Source organism: Caretta caretta, chromosome 10 (assembly GCF_965140235.1).
Source record: "Caretta caretta isolate rCarCar2 chromosome 10, rCarCar1.hap1, whole genome shotgun sequence".
Classification (NCBI taxonomy): domain Eukaryota; kingdom Metazoa; phylum Chordata; order Testudines; family Cheloniidae; genus Caretta; species Caretta caretta.
This window is the reverse complement of record NC_134215.1, coordinates 20,023,806-20,047,986: the sequence shown is the minus strand read 5'-3', so window position 1 is coordinate 20,047,986 and position 24,181 is coordinate 20,023,806. Positions and strand designations below refer to the sequence as shown.

Genomic DNA, 24,181 nt, shown 5'->3' with positions numbered 1-24,181 from the left:
TAGCTGAACTGGTGTAACAGCCCTAAGCTACTGGCATAGGGTGAATGGGGATGTGGCTCGAGCTCTCTATATTCTGGCCATGTGGAAAGCCTCCTGAAATAAGAGCAATCCCAGGGGCTGCTCTAAATTACACTGGGGGTGCTTGGCATGCTCCACACTCAAGGTACATCTTCACTACCCGCTGGCTCGGTGGGTAGTGATCGATCTATCGTGTCTCATCTAGATGCGATAAATCAATCCCTGAATCGACACCTGTACTCCACCTTGGCAGGAGGAGTAAGTGGCGTTGACAAGGGAGCCACCGCGGTCGACCTGCCACCCTGAGGATGGCCAGGTAACTCGAACCAAGATACTTTGACTTCAGCTACGCGAATAGCATAGTGGAAGTTGCATATCTTAGTTCAAACCCCACCCTAGTGTTGCCCAGGCCTGAGAATCTGAGAGGGGTGAGGGTAATGGAAAGCTCTTTATTCCATACTAGCAGTGACTCTGGAGAGGCTCCAAATTGGGCCCAGTGAGCCTACCGTGAAGTTTGCTCAGCATGTGTGCATGCTTGAAAGAGTCCATGCAGCCTCAGTTCAGCAGAAAGCTCTATCCCCTATTCGGGAGCTACACAAGGCGTCTGTATGGGAGAGAAGCCAGGCAGAGGCGTTTGCCTGCACTAGCTGTTGAATTGGCTTTGATGCCTGGTGTATGTCTGTGGTGCCTCTGGGGCTGCTGCCCAGGGGATGGTAAAGAGAGGTCACAGCCCAGCCTCAGTCTCACCAGCTCTTCTGGGGATTAGCTGCCATTTCCTAAACTAGACTGAAGAACAATAGCTTATAATACATAAAAATAGAATTGAAAGTAACATGGCTTGAATTCTCATGGGGACCGTTCTAGTGGGCACCCAGTAGGGCTCTCGGTGGTTAAGAGCTCAACAATTTTTTTTAATCTTGTTTTCCCAGGTTCATAACATCTAACACGATCACTTTTTTTAACTGAATTTTTTCATGTTTTGTCTCTACTTGAAGGGTGGGTGTGTCTTAAGTTTGAGCAAACTCCCTTCAGCCAGTTGAGTTCTAGAACAGCAGGAGAAATTCTAACCATACTCTTTAGTCAAAATGACTAAACCTGATGCACTCAACTGCATATTGATGTTGGTTCTAGGTGCTTAACTCCCATGGAAATGACTCCCATTGAAATTAAAGGGAGTTAGGCACCTACTGGGATTTTCAAAAATGCCACGCCACACATCTCTATGTTCCTAAATACCTTAAAAAATCTGGCCCATGGTCCTTACTGAGGACTAGTGCCTTTGTTTAGGTTGGAGAAAAACTAAGGGATTGGGAAATCACTTCTGAGCATGCTTATTAGGCAACCGCTATGAAATCCTACTCACTCTCTGTGACATCTGTGTACATTTGTCCCTTCCCATCCACTCTAACCAGTTAACTCAAACTGGAGCTGCTGCTGGGACAACTGGATGAGGGTGATTGTCCTGTAAAGATCTCTTTGAAACAAGCACAGCAAAATCCCCTCCACCCTATCCCTCCAATAAAAAAAAACCCAACAACCCTTTAGCATCAGAAGCAGCTCACAGGTGTGAAAAATACAGTTAATCTTTTTGTCCCAAGAATTTGCACTAAATTCTATAGATTCTAAACCTTCATTTATAGATACATAGGATACTATGCTTTCTCAGTATAAAGCTACAACCATTGCAATGTAAACCCATGTGCTACTACCTTTTAAACCCAGCCCTGTACAAAACAATCTTTAGCCAAACAGCAGAAGTAGTAACAAGTAGGATCTCATCCGCTCTCTACCTAATGCCCCTAAATGAAGTGTGGGTACCAATTAGGGTTTGACACTATTTCTGTCAGAACACTGTTAAGTAAAGGCATGGCTTCAATTTAAAACCAAAGAAATTATGCAATAATCCTTCTTTTGGTTGTGTACGTACACACACACACACACACACACAGGTGTATATAACTTCTCTGATACAGCATTGTTGTTGGAACTTTATTACCTTTGCACTTCTTGAATTGTTGCACTTCAAAATGTGCAAATTTAAAAGTTGCTTTCACATATTTTTAGCCCTTAATATAATTTTATATATTGCAATCTGTCTGATCTACTTAATTTTAGCAGCTAGCAACATTAGTTAACAGTCTAGAAACTCCTCAGCACCACAGTTCTTTTCAACAAGTTTACTTAAAAACTTTTAAAGTTGTAAAAGCCAGAACCATTTACACACACTCAGAATCTGGATCTACAACTAACTGATTAAAAAAAAAAGAAACTGTCTGAGTGGGAATAGAGTAAGGAAGCCTGGTGATCCTGAGGTAACTGAACTGAATGCAGTAAGGAATGGATGCAAAGAAGGTAGCAGTTCAAATTCAGAATAGATTCACTTGCAAGATTCATTTATTTGCTCCACAAACATTTTGTCTCACGAACAAAGTGAATTGGGAGGAAGTATAATTCAGGAGTGTGGAGGAAAGCTAGAGAATCCTTGATTGTGCTGTTTTATCGCAACAAACAGCAGTTACTAAGAACAAAATGCAAGCAACAGGAAACAGCTGATGTGACTGCACAAGGATGTGCTCAAAGATTTGAGAGTGAAGTGTTAAGAAAGATGACAGCGAACAGAAGATTAGATACAAGTCAGCAGTATCCTAGAGCAGAGCTGAAAAGCAATTTGGGGCTGTAGTCAGAGAAGGCACTCACCACTGAGCAGGGAAGGAAGAGTCCTTTTCTATAAGATCCTTCAGGAGTCTGCACCTTAAATAGTGTGTGGCCCATTGTACCTCAGTACCAGAAGGATGGATTTGAAGGAGTTCAGAGAACAGAAATAGTTTGGTTGTTGGCCTGATGAGGAAAGTTTTAGAGCCCAACATGTAGAACTTGGTTTAAAAGCGTGTGGGAACATGACCCTTTGTATCCATTTAAAAGCTGTAAATAGCAAAGATGGAGAAGTTATTTAGAGTAGTATGAAGGAATATTACTAGTTGTGATGGGATGAAAATGAGACCTAAATGATAGGCAAGAAAGAGGATTTTGGAAGCAGTGTTTTGGATGTCTGAGCCAGCCCGGGCCCACACTGTACCGGCAAGTACCTCCTTCCCCCTCCCCAGGATAACAGCGGCAGCCGGGGGCTCTGGCAGCGGTTTAAAGAGCCCTGGGCAGTAGCGGCGACTGGAGCCCTGGGCCCTTTAAATTGTCCCCAGAGCCCCACCACTGCTTCCCCAGGGCTCTGGTAGCAGGGCTCCGGGGATGGGGCTCTGGCTGCCACTACCAGGAATTCCAGGCCTCCAGGAATGATTTAAAGGGCCCAGGGCTCGGCCGTGGCTACTGCCCCAAGCCCTTTAAATCTCCTCCCTAGCCCCACCGCTGCTACGCCGGGGCTCCGGTAGTGGGGCTCTGGCAGCAATTTAAAGGGCCTGGGGCTCCAGCCGCTGCTGCTAACGCGCTAGAAGTTACAGTTCTTCAAAAATATCTTAGCTTTCCTACTGCTTTTGAACTAAATGCAGCTATCGGGAGCTATGTACTGCTTTAAAGCAAAGGCAACGATCTTGCCAGCACACAAGAATTACTCTCAGCATCTGGAAAATCAGCTGCTGTAGTTGTAGAATGATCTGTGCCAATCTGAGATCCAATAAAGAATCCATTTCCTTTCCATTGGGTTGTGTGAAATCTAACAACTTGATCCAACTTTGTCAGTCAGGATGAAGAAACATTAGATTTGCTGCACATACAGGACATGTACTATGACTTTCAGAAATGCAAGCCTTAACAAAAAGGCATGGCTTATTAAGAGATTTCTCCCCTAAAAATGCAGACCTTCAAGAGTTAAAACAGGAAGAGATGAGACACAAATGGAAAAATAAACCTAAAGCACAAGAATGGAAGGAGCAAGTACCCATCATAAATTTAGGCTCTGTTAAAGTGACAAGTCTTGTCCTGGGAAAATGAAGTAAATGGACCGTTTATAGTGCCGCATTAATATTCTAAGCATTCTAGTCTCTTTTTTTTAAAGACATCTAGGGCCACATTCTCAGCTGCTGTAAATCTGTGTTGCTCTACTGCAGTCTGTGCCAGTTGAGGGTCTGGCCCATAATTTTAGTCTTTCTTAGACATAGCATAAAACTGTTCCAATGAGTAATTCTCCTCACCTTCCAGGGTCTGAGGCACTGTGGGTCAATGCAGTTTTTTCTAAAACCAGGATCGAGGTACATGGTCATAGACTCAAGAGATCACATGTTGACTGAGTAACCTCCCACAGAGAGGGTTTGAGTATGACTTCACTGTATGATCTTGACTTCCCTCCAGCTCCTAATATAATCACCATCTTTTGCAACTTATGATGATTTTTGTTTATGAACCACATCCCTATCCCCACTCCCACTGAGACTAACTGGGTGCTGCCTAACAAACACAAAATCTAATGCAATAAAAACATTCTGACATTCAAGCAACTAAAGCCAATTGAGGGGCTGCACCCTGACAAAAGGGAGGAGGAGCAGGTCACAGATATGGAATCAAATCTAAAACACCTGTGCTTAAGTCTTAGCATGTTTTGTTAAACAGGGGCAAAAAACAAGCAGAGGGGTTGCAGAGTGCAGTATGTGCCACACAGTAAGGCCCACCTTCCAACCAAGGCTCAACCATCAAATCTCTAAAAGCAGGGGCTACCTGAGTGCAGACACTCATCAGGCCAAGGCTCAAAGAGGAGGTTTTGAGAACAGCCAAGGCTTAGACCAACTGGAGCTTTTAAAAATTGTGTCAGCTCCAAGTCACGCTTCTACTCTCTAGGAAGGCAATGTAAAGAATGCAGAGCAGCTATACTATGGTCAGAGTCACTGAGCCCACTGAGTTAACATGCTGATGCATTCTGCATAGACTCCAAGCAACTGAGGAGCCCTGCTACTAAGGTTACTGGTGATCAAGCCTCAAGGGCTTGTGCTGTTCTTGGGAGTTCTTTTCAGGACAGATCCTGTTATAGCCAACACCAGTAGGGGGCAAAATCAACAAAAAAACATGCACGCTACTCACATATCTCTGTACTGACACCTGACTTGGGACTTTCTATTAAGCTACCACGAGCAAAATATGGAATGGACACTAGCAAACGTCCATGAGTCTTTGTGTTCCTAAGGGTTTCCTAAACACAGAATTTACCCACCTACGCTCCTCACAAGTCCTTCTGTAAGCTCTGAATTTTCTGAACTTCAGAAGGTCATTGAAATTATTAGTGACATGTTTCCTCCTGCAAATACAACTGCTTTATAATTTGATCAATTTAAAAATAGTTAAACGCCTTTCACAGAAGGCAGGATCCGAAGCCTGTGGATGATGAAGGGACTCTATCCACTGGCTTCAATGGGCTTTGAGTCAGGCCCTGAACCAAGATAAACATCAGATTCTACTTACGTGCACAGAATGGACTGGTCTTCTCGATCTGTGAATAAAGAGAAAAATCCATTAATTAAACAAGAAAAGTTGCACACTGACAGAGCTATTTGCATTGACCAAGAATTCTTTTGAACAAACAGGACCTGCCTGGACCTCCAAACTCTGATGATAGAGTCAGTCAAAAATGTTGGGATCACATCTCGGGCAATCTGTCCTACTGTTAAACTAAGTGCCCCTAACACCAGGATTCTGTACAAAAAGAACAAAAGGTTAAATATTCAAACACCTTTTTAAAATTTAATTAGAGATGAACTGTAATGAGGAGTCCAATGTGCACAGATGATACCCTCTAGAGGGGATCATAACACTGGAAAAGAGTTTGTACTACACTTACCAATAAAAGCCTCCTAACGAGACTAAGTGAATGACCCAATAGATAAGCCACTCAAAGCTAAAATGCTAGTAGATCAGTAGCTTTAGAAGCTGAAGCTCTGGCAGTATAGGAACTATAAAAGTTGGGAAGTGCAAGTAGCCTAAGTAAAGTGCTCTTTCAGTTCCACTGCAGCTCAAGAGGAGATTTCTACCATGAGTGATGAGGACTGTGAGGGAGTGGAAAAGCAGCAGAATGAATGGTAAAGGCTCTGGGGAAGGGCCAGGAAAATATGCACAAGACTGAGGAGCATCAGGGAGCAGAGAAGACCATAGAAGGGGTTGAACAGGGAGCACAGAAGAGAGTTAAGAGTGATTTTAGGGGTTGGAAGTAACAGTAATGGTCTGGGCTAGGGCAAGAAGGGGATACTGAAAAGTATAAGAAAAAATGTCAAGGGTGCTTAGTAGGGCCAGAGGCAAATAGGGTAGTTGGAGAGGGCTTTACTCTACAACAAACCCTGGAAATCACCTATCCAAAGTTAAATCCAAAAGAAACTGGGGCTAGGAGAAACCCCGAAGCAAAGTAAAAAATGAAAACCACCCCAGTGGCAGTTGTGCCCAGGGAACCACCACAGTATCTGTACTGGACAAACCTGAACTTCAGATTTCACAAATGCAAACTGAAAAACAAACCAGAAGTGATCCCAAAGAAATGTAGTCTAGCATTTCAACAGCTTATCTGGGAAAACCTTATCTCAGCCTGATAAGGTAGCTAAGGAGTAATAAGATACAGTAGGAAGTGCTGAGTGTCCCTAGCTCTCAACAATTCAATTGAAGTTGTGTTGTACTGAGCCCTCTCAAGATGTACTGATGAACTTACAGTTGGACCCTGATCCACCCTAATCGGAATACCAGAAACTCCCGTTGTCTTCAACTGAAGTTACTGGTACCCCAAGGGGAAAGAATCAGGGCCCAGGGCCTGTCTTTGTCATATTTTAGTCTCCTACTCTTCTGCAACTGTTTAAAGATCGAACATCACATTTTAGCATTTTGTCGGGTTCCCATCTGCAGTTACCTGCGTTCTAGGATAAACATTCTGCCAACTTGTGAATGGGGATCATGTCATTAAAACAAATGCCGACAAAGTCTATTGACCCAAATATGATTGATATGTTTCAGTCAGGAATATTGGAACAGCTATTCATTCTGACATTTAGAGCTCATAATTCAGGGGAGAGGTAATCATAAATATTCTCTGTGCTGAGTTACTTTCAAAAACTGAAAAATAACGTATAGGATCATGTTAGGCAAAATTCTGGAAACCATGAAACATGTCAGATGCTGTTGCTAGTCATTGGTGGCAAGAGTAATTACACTGAGGGCTCAACTCCCACTAGTCTTCTCTGTGGTAGACCCCCAAGGAACAAGCCAACTTCCTTGACAGATTTCACATGAGCTCTGGCTGTTGATTCTGAGCAGAATCCTCAAATACACCTCAAATCCCAATTTTGCTAAGAAGTAGGCCAAAGAATATTCATTGATCAGTTTCCACCATGTAGAAGTACAGCTATGGGGTGCATATTTCTCTGCAGCGGAGTCCAACAGAATTGCCTATATTGCCCTCAACATACCCATAACGCTTATAGCTCTGCAGTCAGACAATGGCTTTGATCAAATCTCATTCTTCAGGGCTTCTGCTATTTGCCCATAGGGATCAGGTAAGAATTTTTTCCCCATGATACAGGTGTATTCTTTCCCCCTCCTCAACTTCCCCCCCCCTTCCTTAGAAATACCTGAGATTGGCTACGGCTGCAGATAGGAACCCTGGGTAGGGCTGACTGGTTCTCTGAGGAGGTACAGAGACTTTTCTTTGTTACTTGCCTGGTTGGTGGGTCTTGCTCACATGCTCAGAATTAAACTGATGACCAGATGTGGGGTCATGAAGGAATTTTCCTCCAAGACAGATTGGCAGGGGCTTTTTTTTTTTTTGGCCTTCCTCTGCAGCATGGGGCTTGAGTCACCCACTAGGACCAGCTGGGCATCTCTCTCAGAATCAATTCCCTGGCATTTGCAGGGTCCTCAAACATTGCTGGCATCTTGGTCTCTCTACCTGTGGCACACAACAGTTCAGTCTCTTGAGGACTGAAGTGCTCTAGTTTAACTAAAGTAATTGGGCTCAATATAGGGGTAACCAGATGAAATATAATGGCCTGTGATATACAAGAAGTCAGACACTAGATGATCTAAAGGTCCCTTCTGGCCTTAAGCTCTATGACTATTATTTTGTAGCACCCACTGGATCTGCCGCTCCCACTGGCTGGGAACTGCGGCCAATGGGAGATGTGGGGACAGCACCTGCGGGCGGAGGCAGTGCACAGAGCCACCTGCCGTGCCTCCATCTAGGAGCAGCTGAGACAGATTGCCATTTGTGGGGAGCCATCCAAGGTGAGTGGCCCCCAGATCTGGCACCCTGCGCCCCAAGCCACCTCCTGCACCCAAACTTACTCCCAGAGCCCACGCTCAGCACCTCGTCTCGTGCCCCAATCCCCTGCTGGCCCCACACCAACCAGACTATAACCGGCATTTCAATGAAGATTGAAAATGCTGGTTTATAGAGCTTTCCAATTGGTGAAGTGACAGATAAAATAGCTTTTACTGTATATACAGTACTATTCCAATTGCCCACAAAGTTTCTGTATAGAGTTTAACATGTCATTGGTTTAGCATCAAGGTAGGCCCCTATAATCAATGGACACTTCCTAATAAACTTAGGGCCAAATCCTAAAGTCTTTTCCCAGTTTCAATTGGTTCCTTATTCAGGCAAAACTCCCATTAAGGTCAATGGGAGTTTTGCCTAAGTAAAGGCTTCAGAATCTGACCTATAGAATTTACAGTAAAAATTTATAAGAGCCAGGTATGTTCACACTGAGTAGGACCTTTCTCTGTGAGTAGCCACTGATTTTAGGGGGAATGCTTGCAGAGTAACATACTGCTTAGCATGAGTTAGGATCTCTGAATCCGGTCATAAAACAGTAGCTTGCAGAAACAAAACATGATGATGAAATGCTCCAGTGCAACATAAAGCTATTTTAAAAATGAGCAATTGCGGAGACAAAATTAGTTCTTAATTCAGTTTCTCAAAATCAAGAGGTTTTCCTGCTAACCATAGATTTGTGCTTTAATGCAAGGAAGTTATTTGTCAGATTCTACATCACGAGTTATAAGCAGTCAAATAACAAAATTACAGGAAAAGGTGGATAAGGTGGATAGCAATTTTTAGATTCCTGAAGGTGTAGTACTCAATATTTTTTAGAGACCTGTGACGTTTTGATGGAATCATTTGACATTGCTAACAGAAACTGGCTTGTTTTAACTATGGGGAAATCCTGTTCTCATTTAGGAAGACAAATTATCATGCAATAAAAGTATATTTATAGGACTGTGTACCTAGTGCATGAATCACTGTCTTCAAGACTTCTCTTTAAACACTACTTTAAACATTTTTTTAATCCTGTGACAGGGTTTCTAGCGTGTAACCTGAACTGTGGGACCGCTAAGCCCTCTGTCTCACCAACGTTGGCTCTGTCTTGCACTGTGATCCTGTTGGCAAGCTACAAACCTCTCGCAGGTATTGTTCACAGATATCCACAGTCAGGGACACACCCAACTGAGTGAGATGAATGCTTCTCCCAGCCACTCATGAACCAACAATAGAGAGGCTTCAGACAATTCTCCCCAGCCTTGCACCCTAGAACTATACCATCTTGCTCTAGTCAAAAGCCTGACCAGTGTAAGTTCATTACCCAGTCCGCCTCTCCCCCAATTTGGAGAGGATACACACAAACCTTTGTAAACTGAGCCAAGGACTTCAACAAAAACACTGTTTTAGATGAAATACAAAACAGATGTATTGACTACAGAAAGATAGATTTTAAGTGATTATAAGAGGTAAGCATAGAGATTAAAGTTGGTTACCTAAGAAATAAATGTAAATTTGCAGTCTGAGTTCTATAATCTAAACATGACTTGAATCAAGCAGTTTCTCACCATGATAGATGGTACAAACAGGTCACAGATCTTCAGTACACAGGCTCTAACTCCCCTCCAACCCAGGACAACCCTCCCTAGTTCAAAGTCTTTGTCCTCCAGACATGTTTCCAAGTGTTGAGTTGTGGGGGGAATGAAGCAAGTCATGATATCACTTCCCCTCTTTTATAGTTTTTTCCAGCTTGCTGGAAAGATCTATGCTTCTGACACGGGGGTCTTCCCCCATTGGTAAAGCATTCTCCATTGTCTATGTGCTCTCTCTGAGAAGTCTTCTGGGATGGTCACTGGGAAAGTGAATTCCCTTTAATAGGCCATCAGCACATCTGACTACTCCATTTCTGTACTTGAAAGGTTGGTTGTGGGTGTCCCTACCTCACAACATAGTTCAGTAACACACACATGTAGCAAAAGTTCCTAATTTCACATACAATGATAGCACACACAATCCACTAGGACATTAATGTTCAACAGATGAAGTTTTTCAAAATGATACCTCGCAAGGCATACTTTGTACAAAACATATCAATTATATGACAGTGGTAAATATGGGGGTTCCAGGGTGTTGCTTTGAGGTACAGAGTGCTGCACATCCCCTTTAATTATGTATGCTTTGCTACTAGGTTACCAACACGGGGTGCTAATTCATACCATATCTAATTAATCAAAGCTTTCTCTACTATATACATATTGTGACCGGGTTGGGCCAGATGGCTACGGGAGAGTGATAGAAGATAGATATATTAGCCCCAGGTTAAGTAGGTCCCTTTTCCCTGGGTAAGGTAACAGGGAAGGTTCCAGAACAATCAGGAACTTTATGGAAACAATTAAGGTAGTCAGGCTGATTAGAACACCTGCAGCCAATCAAGAAGCTGCTAGAATCAATTAAGGCAGGCTAATCAGGGCACCTGGGTTTAAAAAGGCTCTCACTCCAGTTAGTGAGGGGTGCTTAAGGAGCTGGGAGTGAGAGGACGTGCTGCTGGAGGACTGAGGAGTACAAGCGTTACAAGACATCAGGAGGAAGGTCTTGTGGTGAGGACAAAGAAGGTGTTGGGAGGAGGCCATGGGGAAGTAGCCCAGGGAATTGTAGCTGTCGCATAGCTGTTCCAGAAGGCACTCTATACAGCTGCAGTCCACAGGGCCCTAGGCTGCAACCCGGGGTAGAGGGCTGGCCCAGGTTCCCCCCAAACCTCCCAACTCCTGATCCAACACAGGAGGTTCCACCAGAGGGGAAGGTATCTAGACTGTTCCCTGACCCACATGATGGATCAGCAAAGACTCTAGGGATTGTTCTTACTCTTTTTTCCCCCATGCTGGCCAGTGATAAGGTTATCTGATTGTATGGCAGATTTGAGCCATGAAAGTGGCCAAACTGGGGGCTACTGTGAATCTCTGAGGCAAGCAAAATCCACCAATAAGCACAGGACCCACCAAGGTAGACGAGGAACTTCATCACAATATATATAAAAATGTGGCAAAATAGGGTGAATTTAGCCTCTTAAGTTTGTACGATTCTAAACCGACTTTCATATCACAAATCTAGAAATGGTTGTGGTTGATTCTACTTTATCATAAAATGATATTAAGAGCCTGCTCCCATTCCTTCAATGGTGTAGGATCAGATCCTACAACAATAAGTCCTTTTCTTCATTGAATACTCATGCTGTAAGTAGCGTACTTTAAAAGCTTTAGTTTGTACATTGGTACAAACTAAATAGCTACATTTATTTTACTAAGAAGTGGGTTACTAGAAGGTAATATGATAGGGTGGACTAAAATTTCTAAGTAGGGCTGAGTTGGACTTCTTTTAAGTTGGAGATAGAAATTTTGCTAAAAATAGACTTGTTGTGCATAAACCAAAGCATTTGGTATGTATTGATGATCGCACCATAAAGCCATAAATACCCTAAAGAAAACAGAACAGTAACTCCTAGATACAGAGCTTCCAATGGAATTTCTGAGCCCAGGGGACATGAGAAAATACTCGGATGGGATAAGGCAGCCCAAGATTTTCTAACCACTTCTCTTTTCTTATCCATTTCTGCTTTTGTTCTTCTCCCCATTTTCCCTTCTCTTTCAATCCTTTCAACTGCTAAACAGCAGTACTTAATTCCACCTTTTAGTGGTGCCCTGCTCTCGGTAAAGACTGTGTCCCTCACTCACCATTGACCGTTCCCTCTGCTCTCTCGATACTGTTATCAACCATGATTATTACAGTAGTGTCTGAGGGCCACCAAGAGTGGGCCCCATTGTGCTAGAATAGCAGATTATCCCTTCCACAGAGAGTTTATGGTCTAAATAGACAAGACGGACACAGGCTGGGGGAAGGGGTAGAACACACCAGCTGAGTGAACAATGTGTGATGGCAGCAAACATCATGTTAGTTCCACAGTAATTTGGGTGGGTAGGTGGAGGGGGTTAGTAAGGAGGAGATAAGCTAAATACACATAGAAAGGAAGGGGGTATGGGGCAACAAAGAAGAAGGTGAAGAGGGTCAAGTAGGTGAAGAGACTGAGGCAGAGAGTTGGAGCAAGCAGCTACTCAGCACAGGGCAGAGACCAGTCCAGTCAAAACTGTAGAAAGTTCTCAATGTCTAGAGGCCCTTGCTTTGGCTGCTTCTGCATCTGCCAGCCAAAGATTTTGGCTGGGTCCTCTCAATGGTTTTCCGCTAAGACTGCCTGTGGGTGGGGGAGCAGGGTGGGAGAGACACCACCTGGGTCCCAGTGTCCCCAGAGTGTGTGTGGGGTCTTGCACCTGGGGGTGCAGCAGTCCCTGCTTTGACTGCTTCTGCATCTACCAGCTGGAGTCTGGCTGACCCAAACAGACTGTAACCTCTGGGTGTTCTTTTACTGCCCTGACGGACATCAGCAGAAATGTCCTGAGTTTCCCACCTCTGCTCTGGGTGTAATTTTATGTGTCAATCGGAGAGTACAAAATGAAGCAGAGACCATACAGCAGCTCAGGCTTCTCAGAGGCACACCCTATAAGCTAGCATTGGTGTGTATGTCACCACCTGAGTTGGAATGTTGTGAGAAGAGACTTATTGGCATTGAGGGGAACTTGCATAAGGCACCCATAGAATCCTGTTCACTCACATGCACTGGCCCCCAGGGTTTATCCCCATCTTCCCCTCCTCCCACCTGGCAGCCATACAAAGTCATTAGGCTTTCAGCTCCATCTCATTGACCCATGCATTCTCTGAATCCTGCTAATCCTCTTACTGACAAACTAATTGTGAACATGCATGAACAGAGGTTTCCAAAGATACTTTATACCAATAGATTGCAGATCAGCTGTTCTAACAAATGGCAAAAGTTAAGGATGAACGAAGTGAGTCATCACTGTTAAGTCTGTTAAGAGTCATCCTTTCGTTTGAACTAATGGTCAGACCCCAACATGTCTTGTCCTTCAAATAATGTCTCATTTAGTTTTTAGAATTATCCACTTTGGTTGCTATTTCTGCCGCGGATAGCAAGCAGGGCCGTCCTTAGGCATATGCGGCTGCATAGGGCACCTGAAAATTTGGGACAGTACTTCATGCATCCGATGAAGTGAGCTGTAGCTCACAAAAGCTTATGCTCAAATAAATCTGTTAGTCTCTAAGGTGCCACAAGTACTCCTTTTCTTACTGGGTCTTAGTGTCTACCCTCCCGCCTCTTCCTATCCCTGTTCTGACCCTTCCTGCAGGCTCCCACCCCAACTGGCTGCTGCAGCCTGGTGAGTCTTCCTCCAGAGGGGATCTAGTAACTTAAAAGTGAAAAAGCCTGCCAGACTTATTAGCACAACAGTGAAACTGTTAAAGAGCCATTTCAGAGTAACAGCCATGTTAAGTGGTAATGAAGCCATTTAACAGGCATTTGCCAACCCCCAGGTATATACTGTCAGTTTCTGAATTTACTGACAAAAACATTGGTGCATTACTACAATATTTACTCAGAACATGTTAGTCTACAGGACCTTGGTTTAAAATTTACTTTAAAAATATTTAATTAGTGAGTTGGCGAAGATTATAAAATAACATCTCTAAAAAATCCTTGCATAGATTTTTAGATGCACAATCATCTATAGCCTTAAATGCCTGGATCTTCAGACATATAGTTTTTTAAATAAATCCTTCAAAAGACCACCCTTATCTAAAATACACATTTTAATTACTATAATTAAAAACAAACTTGCTTCCAAAGTTTTCCTGTCCTTTCTGTCCATCCCTTTCTTTTTTCACCCCCCCTCCCCCCCGCCTCCCAACCCCACCCAGTGAAGAGAGCCCTTAAAGGGACAACACCCGTTTCCTTCCAGATAGCTGGACAAAGAGTTTCCCTTTCTTTACTTCTGACTATCTGATGAATTAGTTTTAAGAGAAGTCTCCAGCAAAATCAATACCTAGTAAGATATAAACTCCTTTGTTATGCCTAAAATCTTTGGAAACATATTTTTTAAAAAGAAAAGGAGTACTTGTGGCACCTTAGAGACTAACAAAATTTATTTGCGCATAAATAAATGCTACAGCTCACTTCGGTGAAATTTCATAAACATGTCTATTGTTATGGAGATCACACGAAGTAAATTAGTGTTCCCTTTTTCTAAAAACAATGAAAATTGTTATGAACACAGGAAAAGTCTGTGACTGATTAATTTAAAATAATGTCTTTGTTTCAGTGAGTTAAATATGTAGTAATCTGGAATGATTACTTTATGAAGGTTTAAGAGTACATTTAAAATATAAAACCATCTTACCAATACTAATTAAGAAAATGTAAAACAGAGAAGAGCTGCACCATGTATCCCATACTATTCAGCAAGACAGCTGACTCGCCCTTACTATAAAGTTTTTGAAAATAAATCTCTGACAAACCTCAGGGCATATTAAAAAACAAACAAACAAACAAAAAACAAAACCCAACAACCTGTGACGGACATTTTTTTTATTCCCAAATTCAGTACTTTTAATTAGGTTCCTTCTGCATGTCCAGTCTTCACCGTCTGGCATGCAGTGGAAAACATGCTTCATTTGCTTTAGAAAGAAATTGCAGGAGAGTGGTTCCTTCCTCCCTACCCCCTCAATATCATTTGCTTCATGTTGGTTCAGGGATTTGGCTGGAAGAGGGTGAGCAGGGTGGGGGAGGGAAGAGAGTGGGGAGAGGGCAGGGCCTGGGTGGGGTGGGGTGGAGGCCTGGGGCGGAGCAGGAGTGGAGTATGGGAGGGGCTGCAGGCAGAAGCGGTGGGCTGGGGATCTAGCCTCCCCAAGCGGCAACTTCGCTCATCACCCATGACGGTAGGTAAGAGCGAGTCGGCTCCCACGCACCCAGTGCGCACTGCAGTCTCCTTAGGTAGGGGTCATATTCTGCTGCCTCGTCTCTCCCCCCCCCCCCCCCCCCCCCCAGGGCTGCCATCGGGCATTGGGGCGTAGGGCCCAAAAAATCCTAAGGTCAGCCCTGATAGCGAGAGTACTTATACTCACTGCCCTGTTGTGAGAATACTTATACATGTGCTTAATTTTACTTATGCAAGTACTTAAAATACATATGTGTTTACAGGATCTGGGCCTGTGTTTTTTTTTTTTTTTTTAAAATCCAAAATATTTCTTCCAGGGCCCAATGGCCTTTTGGTTCATAGCCCTTTGTTCTTGGATTTGACATTAACTCAAATAATCTTGCTATAACCATCCTCGGTATTCCCTTCAGAATTGTGGGGACTTTATTTAAGTCTTAGTCGTCCCCCCCCCCCCCCCCCGAGCGAATACAGACCCAATTTTGTGCCCTAAAACAGAGGTCTCCAAACTGTGTAGTGTGCCCCCCTCAGGGGGCGCAGAGGAGTGTGTGTGTGTGCGTGCGCACTGGGGCCTGGGCCAGCCCTTATGGGAGCATCACAGTGCCACCCAGCTCCGCTCCTGGCCCTGGCTCTTGGTCCAGGCTGTCGGCCCCATGCCTGGGGCTCCGGCCCCACACCCCAGTTGTGGCTCCAGCCTCAGCCCCCTTACCCCATCCCCGTCCGTCCCCATCCCCCCGGAGCTGTGGCTCGGCTCTGGGGGGTGGGTGGGTGTGTATGTGTGCACAAAGACAGGGATAAGGGGAGGGCACAAGGTAAAAAGTTTGGGGACTACTGCCCTAAAATCATCTCCACCCCTACCAGTCTTTCTGAAAACCCAAGTTGCTTTCTCTAGAAGCTACTGAGCTGTTTTATTGATATGCCTTCAGTCTGCTTGTAACTCTTGTGTGCCCCGAGGATCTCAATAGACCAGCTAGTTCTGCCTAATCACAAACATGATCTGATGGTTTTTCACAAGGAAGCAGCAAGTTGGCAGCTTTACCATAAAAGGAGAAAACCGACTGAAGCTGTGATCAGACATTGGCTTCTTTACATTTATACTGGCTACACTGCCTAAAGGGGATGTGTCTGATGCAGTCCCATGAAAGTCACAGCAGGAAGATGGCTTTTCATCTGCAGCCCCCTTTCACCATTTTAACTTGTATGAATCTAATAAAAACTTTAAAGGTGCAGGTTCTCTCCCTCCCTCTTCCCCCACTTATTAACTAGTTTATTTTCTTTCATTATTTTTAACCCAAGCTTTCCAAGCAATACAGTTTTTAAAACTGTTTATTTCATGGCTTTTTACATCAATGAAACAAGGTTCCGGAGTTGGCAGGAGGCTGTAATAGATTCTCTTCATCTTTGATTCTTACGGACAGAGCCTTCACATCCATATGCATGCTTTATCCCAATTGTTACTGCTACCCAAGCTGGCTTTGCACATCAGCATTGACCAATACTACTAAACTGACATCCCTCCGTGTTTAAGTCCAATTGCCTTTTGGTGGGGGTGGGGAAGTGATAACCACACTTTTGTGAAGTACGTAGCTATGTATCTGTAAAGCTGTTTTCTATGTACCTCATCTTTAAGTGTAAGGTTAGCTTGATAGTTTGTCTGCAAGGACATTCAATATTACTTAGTTCAACTCGATAGAGACAGTGCTGTCTCAAGGAGACATTTCATATGTTCTTTCTTTCATTTAGATTAAAGAAAACAAAGTCAAAAGCAGAAAAAAGTTCATGGCTGCTCTCTATGGTGATAACTTGGCATGTTTCTGCCTTATCTGGGCAGAGCCAGAGTGCGTACCATGAATTCGTCTACCTATGCATACAGAGACAAAATGGCTACATTCACTACTAGTGGCAGTGGGGAAATCAGAAAATTGCCTCCCTCCAGTTCCACTGCCAGAAGAGAAGATCTTGCAAGACTGTTTTGAAAATCTGGGCAGAATCTTAACAGCACAGTGCTTCAAGCACTTACTTGTGCTTAGGGGCAGTCAATGAGCACTTGCTTCATAGTTCTGAACACTTTTCAAATTCACAAGACTTCTTCTGATATCAAATGGGCAATGAGAGAGATAGAAGGCATTTTGAAAAGCCCCATCAATGGCACAGATCTGGACGATGTCCGGGGTTCTCTGCTTGGTGTCCCCGTCAGGTTCCCTTCATTTAGCCCTGTGATCTCACTCCCGTTCTTGTTATCTCCTTAGTTGTCCCCCGTAATTATTTGGAATCCTGGACCTGTGGATCCTCCCCTTAGGCTGGGGGGAGGTCCTGTAGCAGTGGGCGGGCTTCTGCCCACCCACTTCCTGGATCCCAACAGGAGTACTTACCCACCCCACTTTTACCTGTGTAAATTTTGACTGTTCAGCTATTAGCACACTGAACTGTGAAGTGACGCAATGCTACAGCATCTGGTTCCTGGCCTGCTTTGTGTTCTATCCTGTCAGTACAGTACTTTATTCACCTGAGTGTATTAGTTTTTCCCCTCCATTATAAAGAGCAGGAAACTTGAATCTTTGATGCACTGCCACGAATTGCATTAACACTCACTAAGAGCTCACCAAAAGAGCACGGGGGTGCAAGGGGAAGGAAGAGAGGCTGAAGCAGATTGAGTGAATAATGCATTCAGCTCAAGAGGAGCATTTCTTTGTCTGAGGCTATGTCTACACTACACACCTTTTAGCGACAGGGCTGTGTCGGTACAGCCATGCCGCTAAAAGTTGTGCAGGTAGCTGCCGTTTGTCGGCTCTGTTGCTGACAAAAAACTTCCACCCCCAACGAGCCGCTCTCCTGCCGACAACGCACCGTTCACACGGGCACTTGTCCAGGAAAAACCTTTGTCTTTTGGGCGGGTGGGGATTAAACACCTCTGAAAGACACAAGTTGTGTTGTTCAATTCCCCATGTAGACATGCCTTAGATGGTAGTGGGCTTTTACCGGCAGTTCTAAAGATGCTTGGGCAGAAGAGAATCCATCTGTGAGATGGCAGGATAAATAAGGGGGAGTGAGGCAAAGGTACCATCACCATTAGATGATAAACATTGCAGAAAATGTGTAAGTAGATTCAGAACCCCTTATCAGAATCACAACTCTTTGCACACTGATACTGCTTCTCATTCAAAGATCTCTAACTCCTTTGTGATCATTAATGGATGGAACCACAACATGTCCCGTGAGATATTAAGTATTATTATGCCCATTACGTTTATGAGGAAACAGGGGTGCTCAAAGAGAGTGATTGGGCCCTCGACACACTGCCAGTGACAGATGGTGCTAGACTGATTAGTCAAGACTCCCAGTCCCCTACTCTGAGGAAGAGCTAATAGATAAGATTTTCAACATCACCTCTGGGATTTAGGTGCTCAACTCCCAGTGAAGTTAATGGGAATTGTGTGTCTATCTCCCAGTCAATATCTCCTTACATTTTTCCCCTCGTTTGAATACACATTTGTGTGGGTTTTGGGCAGGTACCCAAATATTTAACATCAGTTTTCCTTGGCTATGTTTTTGAGCATTAGAACAAGTCAAAAACTTATCTCAGACCTCATATTTGATGCCTAAATATGAACCAAACAAAGGGGAAGTGCCACTTAGCGAGGACCAAATGCATAATAGAAGAAGAGTTCTCTGCTTAGGTATTTGGATATGCTTTTTACTCCAGCAGCATTACAAACTCTTGGGGGCAGATCCTCAGCCAGTGATGTTGTCATCGTCATTCTGTTGTCTTCCATAGAGCTATGGCAATTTATACCAGCTGAGGGATTGCCCCCTTATGAAAGCAAAGTCCGTCAGCCAAGGATAAGTGAGTGGATTGCCCTGGGCCATGCTGTCCTGAGGAGGAAATATTAAAGCACAATTCTTCACACTTTATAAACATAAAGATACTCCTGGTTTTTAAAGGGCACTGTATGCCTGTTGACTAAGCAAGATACTAAAAACTCACAAGGAAAATATGCAGGGAGTTAGTGCTGCAATGCATGCTTTGCAAACATGATTTTCTGTTTACACTCCAGCTGTAAACATATTTGTTCAAACCCCATATTTGCCGGTGCGTGTCCATACACTTTATATATACATATTCTGTTGCTCACCCGCAACGCCCACCGAAATGCACTTTCACCACTCCAACTGGGGGTGAAGTCTGGTAGAACAAATGGAGATATTTTGAAGTTGGATTCAGATAGGTGTGCAAAGCACAAACAGACAAAAGCACAGTTTTTAAAGTATCAAAAGCAGCTGGGGCTCTCGCTGAAACGGAGAGAATCCAAAATACCATTTACAAATAAATAAATAAAATAAGAAGTGAGGGGGGTGGTGGCCTGGGCTTGTGACCAGATCTCATGGGACTGCTCCTCCCATTGAACTGCTGCTGTGTAGGGTTTGAGTGTTACAGACAGTCAAAGTACATCCAGTTAAAGACTCTTAGGCTCTTCTCATGAACTCATCCCCCTTTTTCTCCCTCCCACCCGTCCTCTTCCTCTCCACTGTCAAGAAGGGTAACTTTCAAAGAAGTACATTAATCACATTGCCACAACAGCAGAGATCCTCTCAGAACTGGTGCCAGCAATAGGAGTCAAAAACGGGCAGGGTCAACAAACAAGGAATTCTATTTGCCGTTTTAAAAAAACCCACCACAACTCCTAAAACGCCACCCCTCAAACACAACAAGGAACACAGAAACAAACCAAAGTCCTTCAAAGTAAAATCTGTGAGACGAGCAGTTGCAATCTCTCAACAGCAAGTAAATTTCAGGAAGACTGAGAAGGGTGGGGAGGTAGCCAGGAAAAGCAAAAGTGAGGATGCTCTGTAAGCCCATGGGCTATCTCACCAGCTCAGGAAAGAACCGAAGCAAGCCCAAGTCTGTTTCAGGTCCTTCCCTCAGGTCCTTGCTGTCAGGCGTTAATTTGTGGCTGGTGATGGTGAAGTTGTGAGAGAGGCACCGATGTTTGGCCTTCATCCTTCTCACACACCTCTCCTCTTTCATCTCAGTGCATAACCTGACTGAGTTTCTAGCTCTCGCCACTAGACAGCACTGCGTCCCTAATGTCAAGGGGTAGTTCTGAAATCAGACAAATACAGTACGGACTGGATATGGCATCAACTTATACTGAGTGGTTTACTCTACCATGATTATGCTATTCTGGAAGAGACTTCCCTGGTCTCATTAAGCTAGATTCCAGCATCTGACCCTTGTATGCTTATGCAATAAATTTGAGTGTAAGAGGATTTGATATGCATGTTTTTATAAGAGTAACTGCTGCTATAATTAGGGGAGGGAGGCACATTGTCTGTTATCTTCTCTGTGCATTATGGTGAAGTGTCAAAACTCCCTGCTTTGTATGTCAGACTGTGACCCTATCTTCCATTCCCACTCAGCTGGAGAAGCCAAAGTGGTTTCTAGATAAGAAAAGCAAATTGTGCATTCATCACATCAGCCACAAAGCTAACAAAGGCTGATACAATATGGCAGCTACTTGATTGTCCAGGATTTAAATAGGATTATATATATTTCTACACACTCTGGCCAATGTTTGAAAGTGTAGATGTGTAAAGTTGGACACCTGAATCCATATTTGGGACCGAAGTAAGTGGTTTGATCTTCAGGAGTACTGAGCACTCAGTTTCCACTGAAGTCAGAGGGAGCTGTGAGTGCTCACGTCTTCTGGGGGGAAAATAATAATAATAAAAAAAACCAGCTACTTCCTAAATATGGATTCTGGGACCTCACTTTAGGTCCCCACTATTTGAAACTGTTGGCCTATAGGCAACAGATGTATTTCAACATTAATATCCAACTACATTAAAATACCCTGCTAGGTATTTAAAGTCAGCTGAAGTCTATTATTTATCTACGGTCAGTTAATATAGGCTGCAAGCAGAACCTAACATACTAATTGTAACCCACACACCTTCTGGGTGTAGTGTTCTGTCCATCTAGTGGCACAGAGACCACTTAGCGAGACAGGGATTAATGAGTTTGCTCTACAGCCTTAGCTAACAGCCCTGTGGCTTTTAGCTCACACAGTAGAGGTTCATGCACTAAGCTCCAGAGGTCCCAGGTTCAATCCCGACAACTGGCGTCTGTTGATGTTACATAATCACACAACAAAGCCAGTCTTATACAAGAGGAGCACTGCTTTTCATGGAAAAGCAGGAAATTAGCTTCCTTTGTTGTGTCTTGGGTAGGTCTTGTGAATGAAACAATTGCCACCATTTACGATATTCCAGATTATTGGTTAAGGACTGATAACTTTAATTTTTGATTCCTTATACATAGCAACTAAGATTATCAATTATATTTCTCAGAGAGAAGGCACAAATACAGCATCAGAACAATACTTGTATCTCATAGAGTTTTGAATAAATTGACTACATAGGAAAATGACACAAATAATACAGGGTGCAAAATGCTTTGCTGAGCTCTGCACAATTTCTCTGAATAGCAATCACATTGTTGTGTACATATGCTTAAGCTTATTACACAAACAATATATTACAAAGAAATTGGTACTTCTCAGTAGCTCAGCTATTGGGCTGCAATACTGCTTTGTAAACATTCCTGGTTTGTTTTCCCAAGTCAAGCAAGCTCAGGGCCCAGTCGGGGAGTTCTTGCTCAGGCAAAATTTGTCGATGAGGACTGCAGGATTGGGCCCTTGAACTTCATTTTTCAATATCTTTCAACATGTAAATGCTCAAACAATCAGGGGACGAAGAGTGCAGTTCATCTGAACCCCAATTTCCTGGACCACATTTGTGGCTGGTTCTGAGACAGTAGACCAATATATCGACTTTCCCTGTACTGGTGCAGTGTTATAAACTGATTGTTTTCTATTCCCCACCGCCACCCAAAATCTGTTGGTTTTTCTTAGACTAAAAGCTTTTACATAAGGCTTTACAGGTTTATATCTGAAAGCAACAAGATGAAATATAGTAGTGACAAAATGCAAAGGACTACACTTATGAAGGAGGAATCAACTGCACAGAGACAAAATGGAGAATAACTGGCTACGTCAGGGGTGAGCAAACTACGGCCCACGGGCCAGATCCAGCCCATCAGGGGCCACACCCCTGAGCCTCTCCCCACACCCCAACCCCCTGCCCCAGATCCAGCTCTGATCCCCCTCCCGCTCTCTAAACCTCTCTAAACCAGAGCACCCTCCTGCACCCCAAACCTCTTATTCCCAGCCCCACTACAGAGCCCACACCCCCAGCCAGAACCCGAACCCCTTCCCACACCCCTGCCCCAGCCATAATCTCCCCTCCCCCTCCACCCTCCGAACCTCTCAGTCCCAGCCCAGAGCCCACGCCCACTCCCCCACCAACCCCAATTTTGTGAGCATCCATGGCCCTCCATACAATTTCTATTCCCCGATGTGGCCCTCGGGCCAAAAAGTTTGCCCACCACTGGGCTAGGTGGTAGTACTGCTGGAAAGGATCTGGGTGTTCTAGTTGATCACAAACTGCATATGAGTCAATAATGTGATAAAGCTGCAAAAAATAGTCTAATATCACTCTGGGGTGTATTAACAGGAGTGTTATATGTCAGATATGGGAGTTCATTGTTCCATTCCACTCTGTAGTGGGGCGGCCTCAGCTGGAATATTGTGTCTAGTTTTGGGCATCACTCTTTAAGAAAGATGTGAACAAACTGAAGAAAGAGTCCAGAAGAGAGCAACAAAAACAAAGATTTAGAAAATCTGATCTATGAGGAAAGTTTAAAAAAATAGGACTAGAAACTTAAAAGGAAAGAAGACTGAGGGGAGGAGCTGATAACAGTCTTCAAATATGTTAAGGCAGCGGGCTCCAAACTTTTGAGGGTTGCACCCCCCCTTACTCCCATCCGCACCCTGCCGCCCTCCTGGAGATGGGAGCGGGTCCACGTGTGTGTGTGGGGCGGGGCAAGGCTGGGGATGGGTGTGGAGCCGGGAGAGGGCCTGGGGGCGGGAGCGGAGCCGCAGCCGGGCTGTGGTGGGAGCCGGCAGCCAGGCACGCAGCCAGATGTGGCTCCCCTCCCAGCCCTACTCCCAGTCTCAGCCCCGGGCCGAAAACAGAACCGCAGCCAGCAGTTGAGGCTGGGGGCAGGGCCAGGAGTGGAACCGCACCGAGACTGGGGATGGGGGCAGGTGCTGGGACAAGAGACTAGGAGGGGGCCAGGCGTGGGAGCGGGCCCAGAGCAAATCTGGTGGTGGGGAGGGGATGGGTGGCGTTCCCTCCCTGCCCCCCTGAGGGGCTATCTTGGGCCCTGCCACACACCCATAGTCGTTCCTCCATGCCTTCTAGGGGGGCGCGCCCCACAATTTGGGGACCTCTGTGATAAAGACTGTTATAAGGAAGACAGGGATCAACTGTTCTAACTAAGGATAGTTAAGTACGGGAATAGGCGTCCCAGGGAGGTTGTGGAATCCCCATAATTGGAGCTTTTTAAGAAGAGGCTAGACAAGCACCAGTCGGGGATGGTCTAGGTAAACTTGGTCTCATTTCAACATGTGGGGGATGGACTAGATAACCTCTTGAGGCCCAATCCAGTCGTTTATTTCTCTGAGTCTATGATAAAACAATGACAGCACGAGTGAGAGGAGGTATGTTACCTCGAAAGTCTCTTCCACATTACTTTTTGGGTCTGATCCTGTTCCCACTGCAGCTCATTCTCTTTATCGTTAGAAGGCTGATTGCATTCTTGATGCCGAAGATAGGACCCCAGCTCCAAAATGTGAGAATGCAACCAAATGATAGTCACCAAGACGTTACTGGATTTCACTTGGCTTCACTTTATTGCAGCACGCACACAGTAACGCTGACCAGGAGTCAGCAAAACTTAGCGGCTAGCCTTGGAATAGTCTCCATGTACAAAGGGAGTTTTTTCCATGCCCGTATTTGCCAAAACTATTTGCTTGACTTTAAACCCTGCCCACATGCCTCCACTCAGACTGGTGAATCGATTGTTTTTCCTTTTTGAGTCACATAATGTTCATGGACCGCAATTCCTGCCAAAGAATTCCTCGGGAAGCTTTAGAAAGCCCATGTCTCTTTTCTGTAATTGAAGAGAGCTATAAATCTT

At 44.4% G+C, this 24,181-nt stretch overlaps 2 protein-coding genes across 3 annotated transcripts in view; one reads left to right on the top strand and one right to left on the bottom strand.

Moving 5' to 3' along the window:
• The window catches only part of MYH11 (myosin heavy chain 11), a 101,888-nt gene that overhangs the window by 50,556 nt on the left and 27,151 nt on the right, over nt 1–24,181 (bottom strand). For both annotated transcript variants that reach the window (XM_048865709.2, XM_048865707.2), the window contains exon 4: nt 5,419–5,446. In XM_048865709.2, the coding sequence (XP_048721666.2) occupies nt 5,419–5,446 (28 nt within the window). The remainder of the gene's footprint in view (nt 1–5,418; nt 5,447–24,181) is intronic.
• NDE1 (nudE neurodevelopment protein 1) overlaps nt 1–24,181 on the top strand; it is a 112,870-nt gene that overhangs the window by 76,633 nt on the left and 12,056 nt on the right. The gene's annotated exons all lie outside the window — the stretch shown is intronic.